The 20,206-nt window shown below is 34.9% G+C and overlaps 1 protein-coding gene across 1 annotated transcript in view; it reads right to left on the bottom strand.

The window, feature by feature from the left end:
• HCN1 (hyperpolarization activated cyclic nucleotide gated potassium channel 1) overlaps positions 1 to 20,206 on the bottom strand; it is a 191,062-nt gene that overhangs the window by 87,925 nt on the left and 82,931 nt on the right. Inside the window, exon 2 of the mRNA XM_026062982.1 lies at positions 14,809 to 14,970. Within this exon, the coding sequence (XP_025918767.1) occupies positions 14,809 to 14,970 (162 nt within the window). The remainder of the gene's footprint in view (positions 1 to 14,808; positions 14,971 to 20,206) is intronic.

Genomic DNA, 20,206 nt, shown 5'->3' with positions numbered 1-20,206 from the left:
GTTTCCTTTTCTCTCTCTCCTCTCCAATGTCTGAATATGTTCCTGTTCCTCTGTTTCAAGGTGTACCTTGAAAGCTGCCTTTTGCCTCATTTGAAGAACCAGTAGACATGAAAAATCACCAGATCTTCAGACTTTTAAAAGGAATGAAAGAATCTGACTGTCATGTCACTTTATAAACAACAGTCTGTGCTCCCCCTATCAATCTTACATACTCTTAGTGTAATGAGCAGTGCAAAGGACTCCAAACCACAGTCAACAAGGCTAGCTTCAAAATCAGAGCAGTATAGAAGAGTCACAACACTATGACACTGCGTGCAGAATTCTGGCCTAATAATAAAATTTGTATGGATTCCAAAAGTGACTAGATAAATTAAAGGAAGAAATACCCATTAAAGGCTGTTAAACACAAACATACCAGCTCTGGCTCCAGAAGTCCCTGAACTGCAAATTTCTGGAAGCTTGCAGTATATGCTAAACAAACATCACTCTGTGCTTGCTTTGGGATAATCTTACCTAGGAATCTGCTCTTGGCCACTCTTGAAAATGGGATCTTGGGCCAGACACACCATAGGTCTGACTCCATATGGCCATTCTGTCGGTCCGGCATTCTTATGTGAATGAACTCGCAACATCTGAATCTTTAGCAAGGCTCATTAACTTGAGTGCAGCTTTACAGAAGCATTTATATTGCTTTCAGGACTCATTTTAGCATCTTTGCATAGTGTTGGGCTGTATGAACTGTACAGCAAACAAAAATTTTCACCAGGATTTTGGAATCTCTCTCTTAGGAATTAGGTATGCTTCCTGGGTTCTAGGATGCAAAGACAAAAGGGGTTTTGTACTGTTTTGGTTTGTCTTCTGTGTATTCTTCTCTTCTTTCTCCCCTCCTTCTTACCTCTTCCTTCCAAATCTCTTGTATTCTCCACCTGAGAGTAAGCTGCTCTAACCCCACTGATGCATAATTCTAATTATAATCTCATGTCCACCTTTTGTATAGAACTGTTTCATTAGATGATGCTTTATTTTTAACTGAAGAGCGATCGTGTGGGTTACAACTTTCTTCACTATCAATCACGTACAGTTTTCAAACAAATATGTTCCTTGTTGCTGACCAGAGAAACAGCATTTCAAATACATTCATTCCCAGTTCTAAATTATCTACTTCCAGCAAGACTTTTATAATCTAAAGAAGAGGGGAAAAAAGCAGATACTTCTAACAAGTCAAATTTGGAAAGAGTTTTATTATCTAAACTTTGTTTCCATAGATCAGTGAATACAGAAAAAGGCTAAATAATAAAATGCCAACATTTTATGGTTCTAACTTTTATTTAGTCAACTTGGTTTCTTACAATTCTATAATAAGTATTTATGAGGCAGTTGTTTCATTCACAGAGCAATGGTAATGCCATTTAACTGCAGAGAAATGCTTTGAAAGCATATGGAATACCTTCACAGCTATAACATAAAAAGTAAGAAAGTATCTCTCTACACTTAAAATTAAACTGTACTCCTTTGATTACAGGAAGAGCTACAAAACTGTCCTGCAGAGCAACTATAACATCCACCTGCTGAGTAGCTTAAAGGAATTCAGATTTCTAAGTCTAGATACTGAAAAGGAAAGTGCTCTAACTTAAATGGGTAACACCAAAGCAGACGACCTAGCCCTCAGGACAAGCACTGGGGGAGGTCGGTCACAGGAGCTATATGACTGATTTTTGAAGGTGAGAGGAAAGGAAGAACACAGTGCTCCATGAGCGATGGAGGATGTACATGATTAGTAACAGTGTCTTGCATTTAATGTTATTTACATACATGTATCTGCAACAAACAGTGATCTAACTTGTCCTGCATTTTGTTTGAGAGAATGAACAGTCATGGAGGAAGGCATAATAAAATTTCACATTATGTGACTTCAGGTGCTTAACTTGGACAGCTAAGTTAGTTGGCTAGTGCCCCTGGGTTCCCAACACAGTCAGCAAAGAAATTAAACTCCTGCAGATGGTGAATCAGAATAAAAGCCTAATGCAGGTGCTCTTTATCACTTCCAGCACAGATTTTCTCTCTCCATCAACTGCAGCAAGATCCTATTCAGCTAAAGCCACCTCCATCAGCTTCCTAAGGCTCCCCTACTGAGCATTCTTGTGAGTTCAGGGATAGACATATTTTCCTGTCTCTTCCTTGCTTGTACCCAATGACAAAAGTAAAATTCTTAACGACAGCCTCTTCTCTGAAGCTATGGTTTTATCTTATAATCTAAGGTTTTGCTCTTGCAATTGAATCTGACATATGGATTGGGATGTGAGATTGCTAACGCAAAGGCTCAGGGAAATCAGTGAGACTCTATAAGGGGTGCTGGGGATTTGTCGACGCAAATTCAGTTCCAGCACTGTGGCTTTAATACCTAATACAATGATATGGTGTAATAAACCACATGAAGGAGCAAGCAAGACACAGAAAGGTATATAACGAGAACACAAGAATGCTCAGAACACGAACTTTATAATTATTCAATTATATGGATAAAGTTATATAGAGCACAAAATGAGAGAATGAGTTCTTGCCACATATTTGAATATTCAGATCTTGAAGACATGTCATTTACTTTGCCTAAAAATGGTTGAGAAGGATGTTAAATTGGCAACATCTTAAAGGACTCAGATCCTAATGATAATAGTGTATAATTACCACGAAACTGTGTTATCTAACTTGCAGATGTTTGGAAACCTTTCCTAACTGGAAGCTTTTTATTTACTGGGCACCTGGTAAATGACAACATTGATCGTAAAAATCTGATAATCTGTTGTGTATCTGTTATATGTTTCATTATAATCAAAAGAAGTCTTTTTTACTTTTGGTTAATCCACTGAAACAAAGTAATCAAATCATTTGCTTCAGAGAAATTCAGTTCGGTTTGGCTTGAAACCAGTACCATGCCAATGTTTGAATATATTAATAAATCTGGCTAGCCACATCTCTCTCTGGAAAAGAAAAGCATTATGTATGGCACCAAGTATGAACAGTGATAAACAGCAGTCACTTATTTTTATTGTAACCATTTTTTGCATGCTCTAAGCATATAAATTCAGACAACTTTTAGCTGACTTTCAAACAGAATAGGCTAGATGAGATAATTCTCACCAAAAAGTTATTAAGATTGATGTTCTCATTTCATTGAAATTAGATTTAAAAATGGTGTTGAATGGAATCTAATTTCACTTTATATGGCTATTTTTTCCTTCTAAATTTTACAGTAAAAAATCCTAGAAAAGCCCTAGAATTCCTTTAGCCTTTATAAATTTGCACACATGCTGACCTTATATTTCCTCAAATCATTGTGAGATAGGTGAGTACATTATCTCATAGTTTTAAAAAAGAAATTTCTGCTTCAGATRTTACATTTCTATTAAACACGACTCATCATTTCTTTCTCCCTCCCCAAATTCTTTTTGGGGTAAAATAATTTTTTTTCATATTTTGCCTTCAGAATTCAACTAAGCTGGTTTAGAGTTAGTATATTTTATTGATCTGCAAGATACATTCAGCTAAGAGCACTGAAGTTATACCATCATTTCTGAGGACATGTGGCATTTCCAGTATGTACTTCCTGTCAGCATTTATATGGTATCCTTTCCATAAACAGCTGGTTTGTAAAGATACTGATTGCAAAAGCCTGAGGGGCTTCACTCTTGCAAATTTATGCAACTCAGAAATGAACTCATTTCTTTTAGAATAAGTTTTACACTACTTAAGTTAGAAATAAGGGGATATATAGCAGTAGGAAGGTACTGTTGCAGCAGTAAAACCATGACAATGTTAGAGAATATCAGGAAGCTAAAAGCACTTTTGATATGTTCTGTGTTCTATCTAGGTTTAATAAACAAAGATGAGGATAAGGGTCAGACAGCCTTAGGTGAATGGTATTGGTCATGAGAGCTTACAGAAAGATGTTTGAACTGGTACTAAAATTCTAGAACAAAATCTGGCTGCACCTATTGAAAACTGAGCATTCCTGTCCATTGCCCATGACTGTACTTTTTGAAGGTGAATGCTTGCATTTTCTCTTCACATAAATCTGAATTAAATTCATATTTTGTTCCTACTGAAGGTTTCTGTCATGCCCCATAAACTTTATTTCTGAACATCTGGGAAAAAAATAACATTCAAAATAAATAGTAAAAACCCACAAATATGCTTCTGTCTATTTTGTTTTAGCAATAATACTATTTGCCATTTTAACTGAGTTTAGATTTGTCATAACATTTCTAGTTGTATCTAAGAGATAAATTAAAGATTTTGTTACTATTAGGGTATGGATAGGGATATTGGGGATTATGGCAAAGAATGACAAACAGTAGTTGCTATGCCTTTATTCCTGACCACTACTCAATTACCCTCCATGAAACTGAATTAGCAGTCTGAGTAGACTCTGTATGACAATATCACTACTGAGGAGAAAGTGTCATATAACACAGTGTCATATAATTTCCTGCCTCTACCAATCTAGATAATTCTGTTTGGATCATATGCATGAGTGTTAGACCTTAGTGCTAGGCTACCCTCAAATGCAAGTTAACTTTTCCCCCTCCCAAATACAAAATATCAAAATACAGGGACTACATCCAATACATTTTTAATTAAAATACTGAAAAAGGATTAGAATATTTTATGRAAAAGCAATATAGAAATGTACATTCCCATATTTTATTAGAGATTAAGGCATCTTGGGTGGACTAAAATGAGTCATGAGATGGGCTGGAAAAGGTGCATGAGATGGACTGGAAAAGGTGCATGAGACAGCTGTGCAGAATATGGGACCTATTTTCTTGATTCATTCAAATGCCAAAGAATATTTAAGCTTGGTGATTATCAAAGAGATTGCTTCAAAGTATTTTTCTCGCAGCACTGTATTAGCGGTAGTAGTGCATAATTTAGGTAGAATTGTGTTAATGAACTAGACCTGAAAGTATACATCCCTGTCCACTCCAATCCTATTCACATGAGATTGTCATGAATTTTTGTAATAAATTACAGCCATGCAAAACAAAGAGAAAGAAACTACTAAGATAATTTCAGTAATGTTTTCTGGAAAATCAAGGGAACACTGATTTTTTTTTTTTTTAACAGCTAGATTAAATATATTAGTAACCATTTTAAAGCAATTTTTAATTCAAAGATTGCYATTCCTGCATGAAAAAAAAGCATTACAAATTATAAAAAGTGGTATATGAAGCAGAGATGGTCCCCATCACAGTGGGTTTTTTTTCATTATGTTATCAACAGTATKGCCAATGCAGAAAATGAAGCTGACATAAACATCCTTATTACAGGGGAAAAAAGAAAAAAAATTTGAAAGAGGCATTTGATGTTTAAAGTTTGCAAGAAACTGATCTGAGAAAGTGTTTGCAGCTTGCTCATACAGATAATAYGTAGATATCTATACACAGACTATCTAGAAAATATTCTTCAAACTTTACTCATGAAGAATCCTTTCCATTCCTTCTAATCAATTACATTATTTTCTGAAAACACATTATTTACATTATCTTCTGAAAGTTTTACATCTATTATTTAATTACTTCAGGTTTAATCTGCTCAAATGAGTGTATGTGTATAAAGCAGATGTATTGGAGAGCTGGAAGGGGGAGGGAAGGGAGCAATCTTACAGAAACTTTACTCCTTCTTTTAAAACAGGCAAAATATGTGCAGCCCAAATTCAAATGGGTTGTGTCCATCCATGGCTTATGTGTTTATAAAGTTTGAGCAAAAACAGTTCAGAGATTAAAGAAAATCAGGAAATTAAAACAAATGAAAGAAAACAATAACGCCATATACTTCCTCCTTTTCTCATGTTTTGGTAACTAGAAATGGACGAAAATCCAGAATTCCTGTTCTACAGGAAAGTCTGCTCCTTTAGTTTTTAGCTTCATTCTGAATTGAAGTGATAACATGAAATCTTAAAATTTCCACAGAAGGAAGAGTTCAGAAATAACCAGATTAAAAACATTGGTTCAATACCCACATGCTTCCCTATGGGATTTGGAGAGCCCAGATTACAGATCCTATAGACTACTGATGTAGGTCTGGAGAACGCACATCAGTGGAAACAAAACATCCCAAGTGTCTCAGTGAAGAATGACATGACTCAGAAGAAAGTATCTTGCTTTGATTTTTCTAATGTGAAATTTAAATATTTTTACTCCTCTAATTGCATTTCAATAGAGCATTCTGTCCAGATGTGTTTTAGGTCTTAGAATGACTCAAGTGCTGAATAGCCAAGTGCAGAAAGTTCAGATTTGATACAGCAGTTAAAAGCAATGCATATGAGTGCTCCTGAGAAAACTCAATTGTGATATGGCTGATAAATGACCCGCTAGCAATAACACACAGCTTGTGCAAAGCCAACTGCCTTTATACATTATTAAAGTATGTAGATCAAGGAGTTACACTGTGCATATTAATAAAGTTTTGTATAGAAAAAAGAAGGATTTGTTGAAGAACAGCTATATATGACTGGTATTCATCTTGATTTATCTACAACTGGATTTATTCTGTGAAAACTGCTCCAGAATAGATTCCAAATGTTCAGAGTTTGAATATTCCAATCCCAGGAAAATAGACCACCCCTGAAGAGCGACTTCAGAGGAACTGTTCCACACTGATAGCCCAGTTTAATCTGGAATATCATCATATGCAGACAAACACTTATTGTGAAAGTCACACAGACGTAGAAAAGTAGCCTGATCCAGCTTCCCTGAAACAAAGGGAATACTCTCTGTTACAACAGAGAAGCTGCATTTGGCCCACAAAGTGCGTATAAAGAACTCCCTCAGAATATTCATTCTAAGGGAAATGATGGACAGAAGGTACTAAAGTATGGTAGGTCTAACTTATGCTTCTGCTTACTTCACATTTTTTATTAAAGAAATAACTGCTTAAGGCATGCATTATATTGCTAACTCTCTTTCCTGAGAATGTCTATCAATACAACCTTCGACTTTACCATATTCAGTGCAGTTTATTGTATTCCTTCAAATTTAAGGCTTATACAAAATACTTAGTAATTAACAATTTACCAGAAAACCCATCACAATATACTTCAGTAAAAACATTTTTAGGTTGAGTTGCTTCAGGGGAGTTGCTACCAAGGGAGAAACATGGAAATTAAATTTTGATGATAAATGGGCAAATCCTTCCTTGAATCCTGATCTTGAAAATTTTCCYACAGCTCTTATGTTAATAAAGAAGAAGTGTGGAAATAAATTAATATCTATTAGGTACATCAATTTGCTTTTGAAGACTTTCTCCAACAAACTGTTTCATTATTCTTTTCCCATATAAGGAAGACCAGATTGCTATTTGAAAGGAATGAAAGTATGCAAGGCAGCTAATTAATTAATTAAATAAGTGATCCTCTTTAGAACCTATTATCACAACAGTAACACAATGCTATAATCAGCATTTTCAAACATGGGAGTCCTAATTTAGATCTGTAGGACTGAGCACCAATTCCTACTGAAATAACTATCACCACCAGTATTAAATAATTATATCAATACTATATAACTGAGTTTACGGAATTTTGGTGACAGAAAGGAGTAAAACAGCAAGGCTTATGACAGTACTTTAGTTTATAATGTTAAACAATTTCCGAAGTTGGTGGAATAGTGCTCTGTGAAAAACCTTCTTTGAGGGACTGTTTTCAGTTTTGTCTAAATTGTAATCCAAATGTTCATGGATAAAGTGAATACTTTCACTTAAGTTAAAACTTTTATGAAGTTTTACATCTCCCTGCAAATGATTTTGCACCTTTATTTTTCACCTCTGAAACTTCTATGCCTCAATTTGCTCATGATACTAGCATAATTAGCTCAAAATGATAACCTGGGAATGAATTAATGGGAGTAAGTTATGAAGATGAATATATTCATTGTCCTTTGAGGTTATTGAACCACCGAGGCTTGACTTTCACAGAATCTATAACAGTAAAACCAATATGGTTTTTTTGTAGTTCAGATTATTAGAAGAAAAAAACCCTTGCCCTGTAGCAGTGTATCTTAAACAGAATAGATAAAAGAAACACTAAGGAAGTCGCTCAGAACAAATGAATATCATTTTTAAGACGAAAAACAGCAGCCATGCTGGAAATAACTTTTAAAGGGAATGCCTACTGTGAAGATGCTGGGTTGGATCTCAGGAGCTTCCTTAGTATTTATGATCTATTTCCTGTTGGCAGTGAATAATACACAGAACAAATTATAAATAATGAAATATTTTCAATAAATAAGAGGCACAGGAAATCCAATGACTGGTTTTATCTAAGCACATCAGAAAACTACTGTCAAAAATAGACAATCCAAAGTACAGGAGACATCAGCAAAATTATATATAACATCACAATACAGGCAAAAAGGTAAGAATTAAAAGTTAATAAAAAAAAAGCATAAGCCAAAATTCATATGTTCTTCCTAAAGCCTCAGCAACTGTTGTAAAAATGAGAACTTAATTTGTTTTCCTCTTCACTGATCATGACACACCGAGTTAAATCAACAGTGTCCTCAGCTACCCCATTTCTCTGGTACTGGCTAGCTTGGCATAAAACTTTGGTATTGCAGGTAACACATGTCTTCAGTCTACATTATGCATACCATGTCATTTAGCACTTTATGTCCACAAAATTTTCCTCTGCAGTTTCTTATAGCGTCATTTCACATGAACTAATATATTCTCCTGAGCTAGTTTATTTTTAGGCCTACTACTTGATCCCTAACCCTTTGAAACAGGTCATAAACTGTACCATTACTTCATCGTCTTGATGCAGCAGGAAATGGATTGATCCTCAGAGGTTAAATCACTGTCGCATACAAGAGTGACAAAGACCGAATAACTGAATTTGAGCCAATTGCTTATACTAGAAGAGATATTATTACTCAGCGTACATTCTCAAAATACAGATCCTTAGGATCCTTAATCCTAAGAACGCCAATTATATTCTGTTATTATTGTTATTACCATACTATTATCCAAATTGTGTTGTATATAGAGATTTTTTAGGAACTAGGCGATTCTTACTTAATTATTGTTTTGATCACAGTCAGTCTCAGTAAATTTCATTTTTTTATCTGTTCCTTGAAGTATTTGTTATAACTAAATATATAGACATACATAAATATAAGAACAAAATACCTCAGAGTAGTAGCATACCTCAAGAAATCCTGAATGCCTCTAGGAATCAGATGTCCTGTATCTTCCATATTTTCTGAGCACTCAGTTTCAGATCATGGGATTTGATTTACATCAGTATTTATTGCTCAACATGGCAAATGAAGTCAGGTGAATCTATGTTTTAAACATGGCTCTAAGACATTGTGACATATAACAGAAAAGTACTCTAAAAATATCTAAAAAGCATTAAATGATGACCACCATGAAATGATCAAATGCAGAAAAATCTCATGATGTTTTCACGAGATTTTATTGGTTGTCTTAATGGCCAACCATAATGAAGAAGCTGCTAAGTCAATACATCACCAAAAAGGAGAAATTCAAATGTTGAATAACTCATCAAGTGACTAATCCATTCCTTCAGCTCCACTGAGTGAAGTAGAGATCCTACTGAAAATAAAATATGGGCTCATATAATTGAAAATGGTTTCATTACCCTTGYGCTCCAAGTGAAATCTTATAAAAATATTTAATTCTTTTAATTCTTAAGAAATGTTTAGAATTAAAGCTGAATTAATATTCTGTGTACTGTTATTAGTTTTTTTGCATACTATATATATGTTAGCATAAATCTTAGCACATTGTAAACACTGATCATCATCTGCATTTATGAATTTCCCTACCAAGTCTTCAGTTAAACCATTCATTTAATAGGAAAAGACATTCAGACTTGACAGAAGTTCCCAAATCCCTCTTATTGCAATGGCGATACTGTCAGAGGTAAGGATCTGAAGTCTAACTTTGGGCTTCCCTTGCCCCTGAGCAATGTGCACACAAAGGGGAATTAAGATAATGCAACCCCTCCTCCCAGCAAATTCAAAACCTAAAAAAAACCAAAAGCTGAAGTAATCTGACTACAAGGACAGTGAGGAAAAGCCAAAAGAAAGAAATCAGAATACCTCAAGGGTTCTTGCTGAGCAAACACCAGCTGACTGCCATGAGAAATGCCAGCAAAGCAAGCCCTTTTCAAAAGCTTAACAATCCCTTTTGTCTTTTAAAACTCTAGTCTCAAGTTAAATTCTATACTTCCAGTTAAATTCTATACTTCCACGATAGATTTATCTGAACATTAGATGCAAAAAAAATGGAAAAATGGAAAATTCAGGTAAATGTCTGCTTAAAGGATCTTATGTTTTCCTAGCCATACAACCAATTATTGCAAATACAGACAGGAAAATAGAGGTTGTGGGTCTTTGGATACTGTTACTTCAGGAACTCACGCACCTTTGAGACTTTGTCATAGATGATATGAAAAGCAAACGCAAACTTCTAATACAAGAAAAACTAATCTAGTGCAAGGGATGCTTTCTCTATTGCAGGCAATCATGCTTAGCTGGCCAGATGGCATCAGCGGCAAAAAAGTCTTCTTTCATCACTACTTGCTTAGAAACTCTGTTCCAGATAAGGCTTGGCTATAATTTTTCACCATTTATGACTTACATGCTGTGTTTTTATAAGTCACTGTATCTGAAACTGAACACAAAATACAGAATCTCAGCTAGTACAGGCTGACTGTAGGATAAGATCGCGAGGGTTTTCTGTTCTTGTGCCTCCACTGGTCTCTCAGTTAATCCTGATCTACAAAACAACCATTGGCTCAAACTGAGATATGATAAAGATGTTTGGTCTATTAATCACTATGAAAGCACACTAGTCTGAAGCAATGCAGATCAGAAAGCCTAGGACAAATCACACAAGAGCTGCACATAATAAGCATTCTGAGCCAAGGAGAAATTAAGCAATATCATTTAGACACTCTGTAAAACTTCCTCATTAGAAAAGACCTTCTCTTTTAGCAATGAAATGCACAATCCTAGTTGGGGGGGAAAAAAAAAAAAAGGCAACTACATCTGAGACAGACCTTTGCAGAAGTAATTAACTATTATTTTGTCCATAAGGGATAAGCTGAAATGTGACTTAAAGTGGGCAGAAAAAAATGGCAAAGGGGAAGAGCTGCGGCTCACCTTCATATTGTGTTTACTGTTTTTCTTATTTTTAAAGAGAAGTACACTGATATTCTGGAAGAATACATGATCCTGCCTGTCGTTTATAACTCAGCATTAATGAAGGCATTGGTCAGTACAATCAAATGGTAGGAAAGACACATGAGGTTGCAGGCAAGTGGGAGCACATCTAGAAAAATAAAGRAAGATATCAGCTCTGGCTTTCTTCTGGTAACAACATGATTATGGTAATACTGTAAGGCCAGGGGTAAGGAAGGAAAGAGAACAGCATTAGAGAGTAAAAACACAAGCTGGGTTCATTATTATGTTGAAGATAATATCTCAATGCTATCAACTTTTTTTTAAAATTACTTAGGCTGCAGGCTGCTACAGTATTAGCCAATGGTGATCATATTCCCTTCCACAGAAGAGGCTTTCTATTTCATTTCATAGTTTCCTTCTAAGTCCACTGTGACATTTTTATCATCCTTTCGAAGATGAAAATCCAACCTATTTGTTTTACTTTAATCACATTCAGTCTCATTGTTCAGAAAGGCAGTAAGCAAAATGCAGCTTGATTTCATTACCCTAATGCTTCGTGAAGTTAAGTTTCTCAGGCTCTCCTCCATTTAACCTATGTTATTTTTCTTAACGGTACTTCCAAAGTAAAATGTGAGCATGCCTGTGGAATTTGAACATCTTCAAACATCAGCTCCTACAGAAGAAATAGCTTTCAGGCAGAGGCTTTTAGAAGAAGTTCTTGCACTGTGCAGGCTGAAAGCAACTACTGTGCAAGGCACATGGGAGGCAGCTAGGGCTGGAAGAGTACATTGTGTTTTGTGGATTTAAGAGACAGCATGTCATCCTCATGACATCCTTACTTTCTTTGCCATCAAGTTATCCGCAAAGGCTCTGGCTTGCAATTGATCACTGTACTGTTGCATACCAAAAAATAACATTTTCTGGCTGAGCCCACATTGGTTTAAATGAGTCTTTAAGCCAATGCTTTAAATAACTACTAAAATTTTACTTCAAAGCAAGGTTAGTGTATTATCCCGTGGTCAGCCCTTGCAACGACATCATTCTGAGGACCCACAGTGTGAATCCCAGGAAATGCCCTCACAAAACCTCTATAAAAGAAAAAAACTTAAAGAGGTTCGATTTTGCCTTTCTCAGAGTAATCGTATTTCACAATTGAGTCAGACATTTGAACCAAACTCCAAATGTACTTAGATGCAAGGAGTTACCTTTACTTATTAAGCTACTAAAATCTCTGAGGAAAATTTGTGAGTAGAAAAGAATACATTGATAGAAAGGTACATTAGCTGGAGTTAGAGACAGATCTCTTTCCAACAAAATTGCCCTTTGGTGGCCATCATCACCAGTTCACAGATAAAGACTTCAGGGCCAGAAGAAATAATGAGATGTCTTATCTCACTTTCTGTATCAACAGCATTTCAGTCCAAACCCCAGTATTAAGTGCAGTCATTTTAGTAAGAAAAGTGTTTAAATTCAGACCAGATTAAATTGTTATATGCTACAGCATACCAGGGGAGTATGATACCCCAGTTCCCCAAATTCTTGTAACATTGGGAATGTGATACCTTTCCAAATTCCAAAGTTAGCAGTCAGTATGACTCTGAATGCACTAGCAAGGCATATAATAATAATTAATTAACTAACTAATGATTAATAATATAATTATAACAATTATATAATAATTATATAATTATTATAATAATATAATTAATAATTTGTTATTATTATTATTATTTCCTTCTATCCCCTCTATCATTTCAGAGGACTGATATTCCTTGATTGCTTCTTTGTCTGTATTCAGTTCTAAGGAATTCACTTCCAGAAGCTGGAAAACAAACAGGAAATGTCTCCTAACATCTTAACAAGGTCAGAAGAAAGGTCCTGTTGTTTTCCCCTGACAGTGGCTGTAGATACGCTCCTGATTCCAGGCTGTCAGGCTACAACACTTTCTCTTGCCGTATGACTAGAGGACTGCATATGCTGTGAACATAATCTCGCTCAATTTTCAGATGGCCCCACAGTGTTTATTAACAGCAACAGATTCAGCTGCCAGAGAAAAAGGTGTTTCCGAGAGTGTGTGGCCAATAAGGAAGGAGTACTGCTTCCAAAAAAAAAAAGGAGTGGGAGCAGGCAGAAAGAGGGGTCTCCATGTGAATGCGCACTGCCTTCTTAGACTAAATGCAACTCTTTTTATGGTACAGAGATAATTTTATAGTTAAATGTTATTTAAAAGTTAAATATTTCAACTAAGTGTAATACAAGGCTTATTTCCTCTTACTCTCTAGCATGATTATCATCCAGCTCTTCGGCAGCCTGGTAGAAAATGTACCCTTTCTAAATATGAATGAAAGATATTACAAAGCAGAATCCAGAATGCAGCAGAATGCAAAGACATGCCAGTCAGCATGCTGGTGACCTACTTTTATCATAGCAATTCCATTTTTGAAGATATTTCACTATTTTTTGGGGAGAGCTGCACAATGAGGTGTCAGCAAACATGCTGCTTATCATTAAAGATGTTACTTGATGACTGCAAATACTTGTCTGGATGACTGACAATCTTAGTCAACGAGCTCCCACGGTAATGTGCAGTATCAGATTGCAAAAGGAACAAAGATTATTATGTTTCTACAACAGATATATGTGGGACTGAGCAAGTTGCCCATCTGCTTTTGATGGGGGTAAAGGTACTGTTTCATGTATTCTAAAATTGTAAAAACTGGAAATATTTTTCATATGCCCAATTTGACTCATTTCTGTGTTTGGTTTTTTTATCAGTTTCTCTTATTTCCTTGCATTTTAGTAAGGAAGAAGATAAGATCTTCTGGTGAACGTATCTGGAATATATTAGACAGTTGTTTGTTTTGCTTTTTTTTTTGGCATAGGCACATTTCAACAACTTTCTCAGCGTACTTCCTCCTATAATGTTCTAGGTATTACCTCATTGTCTGACTTCACCATAACTATCTAATTCTTCACAGTCATTGGTCTCTAAGGCACATGTTAAACAAGCACAACATTGTTAACCTTCTTTATGAATAAGGCATGTCCGGAAGGCAGCAGAATTCTGCCCCTGAACTGTCTGTTCACACTCACAAAAATATCACAGAAGTAAATCTATAGTTCCCACAGTTTACTTAAAAAAGCTCATGAGGACAGTTAAGTCTGGAAAAACTTGGTAAAGGGCTTCATGAGATGACCCAGAAGTTACTTGACAAAACAAACTGAGGACAAAATTAGACTGAACAAATGCAGATAATATACCTTCACGAGCATTTTGAAACTATAACCAAAATTCACAGCACTGGTCAACTTTTTTCAAATTTCTTTTTGAGACTTTTTTTGAGGGAATGAGGATTAATAAATTAAAATGATCTTAAAATTTGTTTATTTACTGAGAATGATTCAATATAATGTTATTGGTGATGAGGGCTACAAAACAAACATTAGTTTATTAGCAAGCCAACCAACAAAAACAAAAAGCAAGCTTGAATAAATTGCAGGGCAGTGTATTACTAGGCATGTATTGTCACACTGAAGTCTGAAGCTAACTATTTAGAAAAATAATGTTTAAAAAGCACAATGAAAAATGAACAATACTTACAACCATACCGTTTAGGGACACCCAGCAATCTGGTGGGAAATCCTGGAGTAATGGTACTAAAAACTGAAGGCAACCATCCCAGTGGCAAAGCAGCAACATCATTCCAATCAGATTAAAGATTCTCACCACAGCACTGGCCAGATCATATGTCATGTGAAATATCTGTAGACAAAAATGATAGGTGATTTACATGATGAAACACAAATCATTTACTTCTCCTCTGGGTAGGTTAAAGACGAGTAAGCACTGTGCTGAAGTTCTAAAACAGTACAGATCTCTCAGTAAGGTTCGTTAATTTGGGCACACTAAGCCGTGCACAGAGCCGCGCTGACAAAACTGACTCTTTGGTTCATGCCATTGTTACGGAGGCTGCTGAAAGGTGCTTAGTTTGGATCGGAATTCACCAACTAAAGTACTTGCTTAGAGCCTACTACTTCTTTCAAAGGCAGCAAGTCTCACAACTTAAAAAAATGTTGGGGAGCTTGTTAAAGGTAGTGAGACCACTACTAGTCTGTTAACTTGGTGAACTAAAATATTCACAAAGATGTGGGAGACACAAATTCAGTGCCCCAGTCTGAAAGGTTCATTCTCACATTTCTCACCTGCTTGAGCGAAGCAAATTCTGAGTGAGGAAACAATATTAAGAATTGTAAAAATTTTTGGACTTCTATTTTTGTAGTGTGTGTTTATTAATCCAGTTTGCAAACACCAGCTCACCAAGCAAAATGACACAGAAGTATTTCACTGCTTTTAATCACTGACAATTTCCTAAAACATTAAGAATCCTGAAACGCCTGTAGCAGCTAAGTTTATGTCAAACTGTCATAATAATTTGGATTTCAATATATTGTTCCATTCTTGGACAAAAAAATCTTCACACTTGAATGGTCTCTTACAGCAAAACACATACATAAACTCTTCAAGTATATTATATTTTAATAAGCATAATTATCAGTATCCAGGAGTTCAGGTTAGAAGATGAAGAATGTTTTGTCCAGTTGATATTTCATGGAATTTTAAGTAGAAAATACTATTTAACTGAACAGACTGAGATAGAAATTCAGACACTTTCTGTAAGTGTGAAGAAATGGCAGTAAAAACCCCCTAAAGATAAAGGCAGGTAAGTGAAGAGATATTAACAGCAACACTGCATTCCTGGTAGGCTGCACAATTTGTGAGAGGGCATTAGGTCAAATAATAAAAACGAAGATCAGTTGTGGCATCGGCATACTGCAGTATCTGGGTAATTGCAACAGTCCTCTCTGCCTTTACAAAACACGTATCATAGAAATGAAAACTCCTTTATGTAAGAAATGACTTCCATATCTGCACATGCCATTTGGCATTTGTAAACAAAAGAGTTCACACACTGAAGAGGGAATTTTGTATGCTAACTTTTACATATCTAAACTGAAAGCAGAAATTAAGTAACCACACTGTAAATGAGTGCAAGTGCTAATATGGAGGCTACATTAAGGTACCTTCCAGCATCATTTGCTGTTAGTGGGAGTTTGTGCTTGTTTGAAAATGATGGCATATTTTTGAGTCCCGAAATGCAAAACCTATTTAATAGAAACATATCTAGATATTAAATTTATGTGTGAAGCATTTTTTGAAGTTAGGGCATTTTAAGAGTATGTGTTTCAAACCTCAGTTTGACAGAGGTTGCAAAAAAAGGCTTGTAACATTATTCAAAGTTATGTCTTATCCAAATACCATTTAACTCTTGTTAAAATTGAGGGGATGATACTGATATTTAGAAGATATTGTAAATGAAAATAAACAGAAAACTATCAACATTATAAATCGGTGCTGTTTAGAAATGTATTTATGTTGTAGCTATTTTAATAATTACAGTAGCATGATTTGAATTGAGAGATCAGAAATGTAAAATTGAAATAATTTTATTTAAATAACTGGGAAAAAAAGGATTGGCACTGTTTTGGAACACTAAAACCCAGTTTCATTTGGGTTATTCTTTATCTGCATGGATATTTTACTGCATCCACAAAGTGCAGACACAGTCCTGATCACATGAAAAGCAGCAGAAATTTTGTCAGTGAAAACAGGATTTCCACTAGTATATGTCTGAAAAAGTCAAGAACATTAGACAGAAGTTACACGCATTTTACACAGAGATCACAACTTCATGAATAATTTCCTGTTGCTCCAGAAAATCAAGTTATAACATCTATACAATATGACTGGATAAAAATCAAAGGCCATCTCAGTTCTTATCCACAGAATTTTCAAACTACCTCAAGTTTTGCATGAGGCTTTACTGTAAGAGATCAGATTTTCAGAATAATTCACTGAATTGGATACTGAGTGTTTTTTTAAAAAATGGATCWCACATATGACATTCAGAGCGATACTGAGCACTAACACCTTCATTCCTATAATTATTTAGAAACAGAATTTTGCTGAAAACATGCACCTAAGTGTTTCTGATAAGCATGTGAAGATCTGGTTCTGCGAAACGTCTCAAAGTCCACAAAACAACACTTTCATAGACACAGGACCCCTGAATCCCTATCCTGCTTCTGTAACTATAGGTTTAGGCAGCATGAAATATTGTGCATGTATACTGTGATCACAGCTGCACAAAAATCATTATTCTGTGGATTTTTCACTTGGATGGAGCCCATTTTTGGCATAGATTCAGATCAGAGAGATGGTTTGAACTGCAAAGCTCACATCTTCATATAGGATTTCCTACATTTTTAGAGTCTTTTGTGCTGGTACATTTTTATTACAAATCTTAAAAGCTCCACATTATTTAATCGGGTAATATGCACTGAAAAAAATATGTTGGTGTTGAATTTGCTGATGTATTTATTTAAGCATTTTAGAGATCTTGCCTGGCTCTTAAGGATATATCATGTCCTGCCTACCCTATGAAACCGAGTGATGACTCAATAAGGCTTCCCAAATGAGCCATTAGATCTAGTATACAGAAAGAGCTATTACAAAGAAAGGCTAAAATTCAAACCAAATAGCTGGAGCACTGCGCTCAAATTAAAGGGCCTTGCTGAGCCAGAGGCCTGCTGCTGCGTTTGGGCTTAGTATGACTGAGTAATTGCTGTTTTTTTCTTCCAAGTAAGTAGCAYCTGCCTTTTCATTACCAATATGCCTTTGCAGTAATAATCACGTACTGCGAGAACAATAATATGTTGAAAATTTTATGTGAAACCACATCCAGTAGAGGAAAAGACTATAACAGTCAGTATCTGACACTGCAACCTTTCAACATTCGTGAAACCTTTCACTCAAGAAATAGCTTCCACGCTGCTTAGTGTTCAGGATCAGTAAGTATTATTAAACGTGCATAAACGTATTCTGGATATTATCTGGCTTTCTTAACATGGTAATATTATATCAGCATTTCTGCAATACCACCCATTAATTGTAATTGTAGTGTTTTATTGCTCATCTTTTGCTTATATAGTCTAATATTTGTATAGCCTATTCTAATAACTCTGATAAGTCTGTATTACAGAAAATTACTTCACAGGAAAAATCTTAAGTAAATGTAGAAAAATCCYTTTAAACAGCTCTGCATATTCAAATATCTTTCCAGTAAATAAAAGTCTGGTATTTTTTTCCTGAAAGAAACTTACCATGGAAATGTGTGCTTGGTTTGAAAAAACATTTAAATGCCCAAAACATATACTGTAAGTGAACAATAATAGTTGTTCACAGTACTGTATTGACATCTTTAGGTTTGAAGGGGGAGGGTTGTTTTTTTAAACTAATATCCAAACTTCCCCATGGACTGCAGTCATATATTGTATGTCTRATATTTTACGTTTTTCCATTTCTGAAACAACTGTGATACATTCAAACAAAGAGTAGCAAAAGAAGTCATATTTTTATAGCATTTTCTTTTTGAAATCATAAATTACAGTGCMTACATTAAAGAATTAATCCTTATTAAAACTCCTAGGAGATGTGTGAAACACTGTTTGTTTAGAGAATTGGAACACAGAAAGTTAAGAGGTTAATACCACTCATTTCAACAAGCAGTGACTTGCTAGTAGGCAACCAGCAGGACAGGAAGAAATCTGAGGAGATCACAAATCGATTCAGATGTCTTGATTTCACAGTACAGGTGTCCTGTATATTTAAGACAAATCTCTTTGTTTGAAAGGATGCCTTATAAAGATAATATTCATAATAAAAAAAATTCAAACACTTGCATGCACCTAAAGTTAGGCTCTTAAACTCATTACTCAGGTACCTAAAAATAGGCAGGTAGCCTGATTTTCATTAAATGCTCACCATCCACAAATTCTGTGCAGGTCAGCAGCAGTTGCAGATATACAACAGATTTGAAATTGTGGTCATTTCATTTAGACTCCTAACTCCATACCTAAATATTCAGCTTAACCTCCAAGATATCCAACTTTTTGGCAACACATTAAAAAAAAATTACTAGAGTTACATGACATCACTGCAACTGAGAAAAAATTAAAATTCCCTTGAGAACTAACTCTTTCCACATTATTATTTCACATAATAGAAAATATTTAAYAGGCATCTCTGCATTTTATTTACTATTCAATTTCATTTCAATTACACTTTATAGTTTTCATTTGTATCAAGTGTTTGTTTTTCCTTCACTAGAATAATGTTACCATTCATTGTTCCCATACACTTCAAAAGTGTTTAATAATAAATTCTCATTTATGAATTCATTTCTGAAAATTCACATAATTTGTGCATTATTTTTATACTCTTTATTTTTATACTATTTTCTCAATACCCTGGAAACTTCAAATATTTGCCTAAAAAGCTGACAATGCCTCTAACAATGGCTGAAATGTAACCACAGATTTACAATTTTGAATGTTTTGGCAAAATATTGCTCACGGAAAGTAAGAAATTGCTCAGAAGTCAGAGTTCACATGTTTTATCTCAGTTTTTACTCACACTTTATTAATGACTCTTTTTATTCCCCTGTGTGAAGCAGGAAGCAGACTATTTCTTCCTCACATTTATAATGCAGTGTATACTTTAAATTGGTCCTGCTAACTCTGATTTTTGAGCCTGAGACAGAAAAACTACTCCAGTCTCGCCAGCCCACTTGGTTAATAATATTTGAGGGCTGTCATAGTAAGTTAAYAGTGAGCATATAGTTTAACTAAAATTAATACAAAATCTGTTGAACTGCTGTCATGGAATACACTAGGTTACCTCTTTTGCCTTCTGATATAGGGATTTAATATCTGTTCAGTTGTAATTTTTTTAGTTCGTTTTGATTTTTAGGTTTATTTTATATAAAACTGATTTAAAATCAGATTTTAATTCTTCAAAAAAAAGAGAAAATCTCAGGACTTTCTGAAAAATGTATTAAAATCTTATTTTATTTATATTATATAAAATCTCAGTTTATTCA

The sequence above is a fragment of the Apteryx rowi genome, unplaced genomic scaffold, assembly GCF_003343035.1.
Source record: "Apteryx rowi isolate R43461 unplaced genomic scaffold, aptRow1 scaffold_197, whole genome shotgun sequence".
Taxonomy (NCBI): domain Eukaryota; kingdom Metazoa; phylum Chordata; class Aves; order Apterygiformes; family Apterygidae; genus Apteryx; species Apteryx rowi.
Note: the sequence above shows the minus strand (reverse complement) of the source record. Positions and strands in the feature narration are given on the sequence as shown.